General features: G+C 39.8%; 1 protein-coding gene across 1 annotated transcript in view; it reads left to right on the top strand.

Moving 5' to 3' along the window:
- Nucleotides 1-7,910, top strand: part of NDUFV3 (NADH:ubiquinone oxidoreductase subunit V3) — a 16,877-nt gene extending 8,967 nt beyond the window's left edge. The window contains exons 3-4 of the mRNA XM_039368795.1: nucleotides 2,725-3,390; nucleotides 7,707-7,910. Coding sequence (XP_039224729.1) covers nucleotides 2,725-3,390; nucleotides 7,707-7,873 — 833 coding nt within the window. The 3' untranslated portion in view covers nucleotides 7,874-7,910. The remainder of the gene's footprint in view (nucleotides 1-2,724; nucleotides 3,391-7,706) is intronic.
- Nucleotides 7,911-8,157: the final 247 nt, after the last annotated feature.

Here is an 8,157-nt window from a genome sequence, read left to right as displayed (position 1 = left end):
AATGTTTTAAGTTCAGCGGAGGCAAAGACATAACAGGTATTCTTTATGGGCATGTGCTTTGGGGAAAGGCAGTATAGCTTGTATAAATTAAAGAAAACTCCTAACATTTTTGCATAGTCTTAACTCAGTGGTTCTCAACCTTCCTAATGCTGCGACCCTTTAATACAGTTCCTCATGTTGTGGTGACCCCCAACCCCCCATCCAGCTGGCCGGGGAGGGGGGCAGGAAGGCCGCTCCACCAGCTCCGCCCAGCCTGGTTGGAGAAGCGCCATTCCTCTCCCTCTTTCTCTCTTTCTGTCTCTTTCCTCTCTCTCTCTTTCCTCTCTTTCTTTCTGCTCTTTCTCTTTTCTTTCCTCTCTCTTTCCTCTTTCTTTTCTCTTTCTCTTTCCTCCCTCTCTTTCTTTCCTCTTTTCCTGTTTCTCTTTCCTGTTTCTCTTTCCTTTCTCTTTCCTCTCTCTCTTCTCTTTCCCTTTCCTTTTTCTCTTTCCTCTCCCCGTTTCTCTCTTTCTCTCTCTTTCCTCTTTCTTTTTCCTCTCTCTTTCTGTTTCCTCCCTTTCTTTCTCTTTCCTCTCTCTTTTCCTCTGTTTCTCTCTCTTTCCTCTCTCTCTTTCTCTCTCTCTTACGGCAGCATCGTCGGGGGTCCCCGCCGCCCCCAGCCCGGCTGCCGCTCCGGCCAGGACTCTGCACTGCCCAGCCTCATCCTCCGTCCATCGATGGAGCTGTAGTGGGGGCTGGAGCTGCACGGCCCGCCAGCCCCTCTGCCAGCCTGGCTGCTCCCCCCAGGCACCCCTCTTCCGGCACCTGCCCGAGCCGCCTTGGGGGCAGCAGGAGGAAGAAGGAGAGGAGAAGGGCAAGAAAACCACCGCCGCCGCCCGAGCCAGGACTCCGCACTACCTGGCCTCGCCCTCTGCCCATCCGATGGAGCCGCAGTGGGGGCTGGTGCCGTGCGGCCTGCCAGCCCAGCTGCTCCCCCCAGGCACTCCTCTTGCCCCGGCGCCTGCCCGAGCTGCCTTGGGGGCAGCAGAAGGAAAGAGAGAAGGGTGAGAAAACCACCGCCGCCGTCCCAGTGGGACTCCGCGCTGCCCGGCCTCACCCTCCGCCCATCCGATGGAGTCGCGGTGGGGGCTGGGGCTGCATGGCCCCTGCCAGCCCGGCTGTTCCCCCCCAGGTACCCCTTTTGCCCGGCACCCGCCCGAGCTATCTTGGGGGCAGCAGGAGGAAGGAGAGAAGGGCGAGAAAACCGCTGCCACCGCCCCAGCTGGGACTTCGTGCTGCCTGGCCTCGCCCTCCGCCCATCCGATGGAGCTGCGGTGGGGGCTGGTGCCGCGTGGCCCCTGCCAGCCCCTCTGCCAGCCCGGCTGCTCCCCCCAGGTACCCCTCTTGCCCCGGCGCCCGCCCGAACCACCTTGGGGGCAGCAGGAGGAAGAACGGGAGGAGGAAGAGGATGGCAAGGAAGCCGCCACCAGCGCTGGGCCCTAGGAGGCGGCTCTCCTACCTTTGCTGAATCTCCTTCTTCCTTCCCGGCAGCCTGGACTCCGGCACGTCTTCCTGGCCAGCGGGTCCAATGGTCGGGCTGGCTGGGGATCACAGGGGTGGTCTCCCTTGGGCCGTGGCTTGCGGGAGGGCTAGCCTGCTCAGCGGAGCCTCCAATGGGCTGTTCCCAGCAGGGATCCCGGGGCTTCCCCAGGCAGTTCCAAGGCCATGAGGCCCTGGCCACGCTTCTCCCAGGGGGTGGGGCACCCGGGTGCAGGGCCAATCAGGAGCCCTGCAGGAGGTAAGTCCGCCTGAGAGAGAGAGAGAAGGGAAGCGAAAGTGCCTCTCTGTCTCTCTCTCTGCAAATGGCGGAGGAGGGCATGTGGAGATGGATGCGGAGCGGTGTCTCGGTTCCTAAGACCATCAGAAATATGTGTTTTCTGATGGTCTTAGGCAACCCCTGTGAAAGGGTCGTTCGACCCCCAAAAGGGTTGTGACCCACAGGTTGAGAACCGCTGTCTTAACTTAAAAGAACATGTAATATCCTTAAAAGCACAGCTTCTTTCAGTTGTTGAATGTTCATCTTTATACCAAGTTTGATGGTATGAAGCCAGTGAGTTCTTTGTTTGCCCCTTCTTGATCCACTAATCATTCCTAGCATCATTGACTTCTCCAAAGAATTTGCATGGATGACATATCCAAAGTAAATCAGACCACATCTTCTAGTGGTGTTTCTGATTTTATAACGTACATACATACATACATACATACATACAGTAAGTGTATTGATGTATTTATAATTAAATAAAATATATAAGTTAATAAAATAAAAGCCTCTCTGTGAGAGAGATGTATGTATAATAAGCTTGGCATTATAAATCAATAATTTTAAGTTATTTAAATTGCTTTGGATAGTAAGATGGGCAGCATATAAATTTAATTAAAAGTATTTGTAACTGAAGGATATATTTAAAATGTTTTATATTGATATGAAATGTAGTAGATGTTTTTCTGAAGCAATTGAAATTTGTACCGGTTAATTCCACAGATCACTTGTACCAGAATGACATATTATAGTGATAGCCTTGAAAGTATTTGTCTAGAAATTATAACCCCTTCTTTGCCAACTAAGAAATTGAAATTAGCCAGCTGGAATTAATACTAAAAGAGCACACCCAACTATTAACCTACTAAAATGGAGGTTGGTTTTCCTTTAAAAGCTGTCTCCTAATTTTTTCCCACAATTTACAGATAAGGGGAAGATCATAACTAACTGTAAACCTGATGCAGCTGTAAAATTAACAGATGAAGATCTGAGAAAATTCTTGGCAATGAAAACTTTGGTAATGTTTCCTCAGAAGGCACAGTTTCCTTTTGAGAGAAAGCCAGTTTTCTCTTCCAAAGGATTAGGGAAGAGGTTAACAGATGAAGAAGAATCGTTCTCTTCATCAAGTTCTGAATCAGACTCTAGCTCTGATTCTGAAGATGATGACTTCAAAGAGAAGCCACATAGACAAAAGAAACTCTGCCGCACAACTGATAACAAGCAGTTAAAATCTGATATGATGAAAACTGCTTCACAACAAAGGCCTAAAGAAGTACATTTAAAGAGCAAGAAGTTAGGAATAGTGAATGCAGAGAGTCAGAAGCCAACAGAAGTTTCATCTGAAAGCCTGGAAATACCTCTCTCTCAAACTGATCCACAAAGAACTCGGCTGGTACCTCCACAAAACATATCACAAAATCTGGAACAGGATGAAAACATTACACAGAAAATGCAAAAAACTGAGATGCAAGTTTTTGAAGAACCAGGGCCTGAAGTTTCAAGGGAAAGAATGCCTGTAATAAAAACCACCCTGAAGGAGGAGATCATCCCAGAAGTGGAAGCTCAAATTGAAGAACAAAGCACTCCACAGGGTATCACTTTATCTTCTTCTGCATTAGTTCTGTTGGTTGAAAGGAATTATATAAGCAAATGTCCTATATTCTGACTTTCCCATCATTTGAAGCAATGCCTTGAAATGTTTCTTTCCGCTTTCCTAATGTACTTTCCGAAGAAGCCTTTTTCACATTACTCACAAACTGTTATACTCTTTTGCAGTTACGTTCTCTGATTCTTCCATTAAGCTTTAAAGGTGCTGAGGAAAGATTTGGGGGAAGGGGAGGAAACAACATTTTATCTTTGCTATGTTCTCTTGTTTGAAGTATTAAGGGAATTTAGAACATTCAAAATTGTGATGACTGTGTGAAAATGTCTTCATAAAGGAAATGAAAATGTTGTCCCTACTTGCTAAAGCACAACCTATAGACTTGTGATTGACCTGTTTTCAGACATTTCTTCTATCTATCTGTACTTGCTCATAGCTTAATGTTGCTTTTTGTTTGGAATTTGCTGTTTGTGTGGTACTTTTCACTCTTTTTCATGGCTTCTTGAACCTTGTGATACATACATAAATACAGAGAGAGATACATAAATCAGTTCTGTAAGGAAGCAAGTTTACTTTGACCTTGTCTGTAGGTTAGCGAAGTTATTACTGTTAGTGATTTAATCATTATAATGCATGTTTGCGTCAGATGGTTTTCCTTTCTGCTCTCATTGCCTTCATCCTTTAATATTCTTAAAATATTCTCTTAATCTCAAAATACCCAAATAAATTCCTAAAGTGAATATCATTTTCTTCAAATTGTAAAAACCTCCCCCTGAAGCTTTCCTGGCCAGATAATGTTCATTTTTCTATATTTTAAATTCTGTAGTATATATCAATATGATTTTTAACATCTATTATTTTCAATAATCTATCCATTTATAAATACAGAAAAAATAGTAGATACCAGTTATAATATGAATTAACAAATAAAAGTTGTAATTCAATAGGCATGTCAAAGTGATAAATATCCTCAAAGATTTTGAAGTTTATTACCTAACCACCACCACCCAAATCTTCAATTATTTTGAGTTCCAGAAGGGGGCAGCCTTGGAAATATAATAGCAGAAAAGACATGGCCTGGCTCTCTTTTAGTTTAGCTTGGCTAGTCTAGAAAATTAGAACAGGAGATTAGAGAAGGTAAAATTTGTAATTTCTAAAGATGACTATAAATAGCCTTTTAAAGTGTAATTCTATATAGATATAGCATTGATAATGTAACTAAAAGCCATAAATAAATATTACTGGGCCAACATTTCAGTGGAAAGGCTTAAACTATTACTAAATATTGCTATACAAATACAGTATATTGAACACTGAGGAGTACATATCCACTTATTCCCTGTATATTTAAATTTATCTAAAATGTTTTAAACACTACTAAACAGAAATCATTGGAAAAATATTCCATTGTACAGATAGTCCTCAATTTACAACAGTTCATTTAGTGACCATTCAAAGTTACAATGGCACTGAAAAAAAGGGACTTACAACCATTTTTCACACTTAAGTCTATTGCAGCAACCCCATGGTCATGTGATCAAAATCCAGATGTTACAAAAGCTCATGGAATGAGCAGAGATGGCTAAATTGACTGTTTTGGTAAAAGAAAAGAACATGTATACTTTTGTTTCTACTTGGAAACCGCTTCTGGACTTTGTGCTTGAGGTGGAAAAAAATGATACTATGATTTTGGGTTTTACTGATTAGATTGATTTGTTGATACAGAAATGGCTAGTTTATATCACTATAGAAATATAAAAAGTTGAGATTCGATCTTAATATTTTATTTTACTGCAACAGAGGGAATCGGAAGTCAACACCTTTTGTTTCTTTCCCTCCCCTTCTCCACACTTTTTCATTTTCCCTTTTCCTATTGTCATCCCTTACTATTTGCTTTTGTAGTTTCATATTTTATGTTATAAATAAATAAAATTATTTTTTAAAAATTCAGATGCTTGGCAACTGCCCCATATTTATGACGTTTGCAATGTCCTGTGGCCATGTGATCTCATTTTGCGACCTTTTGACAAGCAAAGTCAACGGGGAAGCAAGATTACTAACTTAATAACTGCAGTTATTCACTCAACAATTGTGGCAAGGTCATAAAATGGGGCAACAGAAAATTTGCACTCAATTGTGGTCGTACGTTGAGGACTACCTGCACTATAAAAGTATACAGTTAATAAAAGAAGATAACACTCATTCCAGACATTAAATTCCCCTACCCAGGGAATGTTAAAAATCACCCTGAGTTCTTAGTCTAGAAGGAAAATATCACTAAGAATAATTGTAAGTTTCTATCCAGAACATTTTCTTCCCTAACTCATAATATTTCTGCCTACTTACTATTAAGCCCAAAATTTTGAATATCAAGCCTTTGCGATGGTATGTTATACTTTAAAATGATTGATTCATTTGAAAACACTACTTCTTTGATAATTTATGATGAGGTGGGGTAGAGAACTAATATGTTGAGTGAAACACTAAGCTATATAAATTAATGGTAAATGTAGTCTACTGTTAAGAGCTGGAGATGCTTATTTACTTTCATGTTATAATCAGATTCCAATCAGTGACTAGATTCATACAATGCAAAGTAAATGCATGGTTTGTACAGTGTGTAAATGTGTCACTGTAGTTTTCAAGCAGTGGTTTATGCTTAAGTCGTGCCTTCCCTTTATATTCCAGCAAGTATTCAAGTTGGTCAACAAAATCAAATGAAACACAATTAACAATATAGATAATAGCGTAATGCCCATAGATAGAATGAAACATAAACCAGGCTTTTATGGATCATTCAGCAAACAGCAGCTAAATAAATTATGGCTTCATGTCAAACTCAGAGCTTTTTTAAAGTAAAATTGAAGGGTGAACATATTTGTAGCTTTTGTGAAGTTAAAGAACAATTAGGGAGTTTAACACTGTCTATTTGTCTGATGTAAAAGCTCCCTTGGAAAGACATGGTTCTGGATTTATAACAGAATATGCATGTTTTGGTTTATATTCTATTGCTAGAAAAACAAGCCACTGACTTGCCTATTTGGTGGCGGAAGCTAATGTAACATAAACATTGAGGTTTTGGTAACATGCATATCTTGTTTGGAAATGCTCCTCCCATGTATTCTGGCTTATTCCTGATTTTTTAAAAAACTAATGTATTGGTAATAAGTTGCCATTTAATACTGGATATTCAAATTATCTTTAATATTGTTACATTCTTAACTATTTGTGAAATGTGAATGTGTATTTCACACATGTAAATCATGTACTTTTAACTGAAATATAGCTTGCGTTGTAAAGAGAAGCTACATCTTTTTTAACTCAAACTTTCCTGAGGGAAATCTTATTTGATTACAAAAACTGTCCTGTTCATTGACCAACATTTCACAATCATAAGCCTATTTGGTAACTTTTATGTCCAGAACCTGTTCTATGTCACTGTGTTTTTCATTTACATACTTTATGAACAACTGCTATCTCTAAAACTATTTGGTATTATTCTGCCTTTCCTTTAAGCTGTCCTTCCTGATTACTAACTTTTATTCTAGCAGCTCAATTCCCAGCATTGCCATCATGAGTCATGTTCCATCTCTGTTGTGGGTGTACTTTTCTTACTGTCTTTTTCTTCAAAATCAAAATGAAATCCAATTCATTTCTGGGAGGTTTTTTTTTTTAAAAAAAGGATCTAATTTTCTTGTTGCAATCACCAACCCCCTTTGTTTATAAATTTTTCTTTAGTTTTCTGAGATAATATAGCTAAGATCGTGGTAAACACTTAGGATTGTACATTTACTTCTTTACATTTAAAGAAAGAATGCTTTATTAAATAGCTAAAATGGGCTATAAAGATAATTGATTTATATTACAGCATATCTGTAGTCTATCAACATTTACCTTCCCCAGCACTAATATTTTCATAACTGTATGACACATAGTTTTTCTAGGCAAGGGCTTTGGGTCTCCTTCCACTTACAGCTCCCAAATCCCTCTCTCCTCAGTTCCTCCTCCTTCCAAATTGGGAGAAAGTACCTTGCAATAATTTGCTTTGATTGATAATTCCACTCATCACATATTTACCCTACTTCCCCAAACTTAACATCACTCACAACTGAATGATATGTGTAAGCCTTGAAAGTATTTTTTTGGTTTTGTTTTTTTACAACTTCTCAAGCTCTGCCACAATCATCATAGTTGATATAATAACTTTCAGTGTTAGTAATACATCTGCATTGGTATCAAAATCTGATTTCGCTTGGAACTTTGTTTCTGTTCTCTGGGTTAACAATATTTCTTTTCTCCTTATAGCTGCCAAGCCATCACCTGAAACTGCTCAAGAAACATATGACACTTCTACCTACAAGAACCTGCAGCACCATGAATATCAACCATTCACTTTTGTGGATTTTGATGTTTTGTTGTCAAAATTCAGGCTGCCTCAGCCATCTTCTGGGAGACTATCTCCAAGACACTGAACTAATTGTGGAAAACAAATAAATTCCGACAAAGTATTATGCTTGTGAGTGTTATAAATTAATATTAGCATTAATTATTATAATTGCTGATTGTATGACAAATTAATTCTAATAATTAATGATAACTTGATAATTTCCTTAGTTCAAGCTACTGTGTAGTGTCATACCACACTGCTGCTAAATATCTATGTAATCCTGGTTCATAAAATTTATGCAAAGTACAAATTAGTTGGTACTGAATGCTGATGAAGTATTTTTAATTAGATTGTGGTGAGTGTATTTGT

Source organism: Crotalus tigris, unplaced genomic scaffold (genome assembly GCF_016545835.1).
Source record: "Crotalus tigris isolate CLP2741 ecotype Arizona unplaced genomic scaffold, ASM1654583v1 scf7180000017601.7605149639:7615979, whole genome shotgun sequence".
Classification (NCBI taxonomy): Eukaryota; Metazoa; Chordata; class Lepidosauria; order Squamata; family Viperidae; genus Crotalus; species Crotalus tigris.
This window is presented reverse-complemented; position numbering and strand designations above follow the sequence as displayed.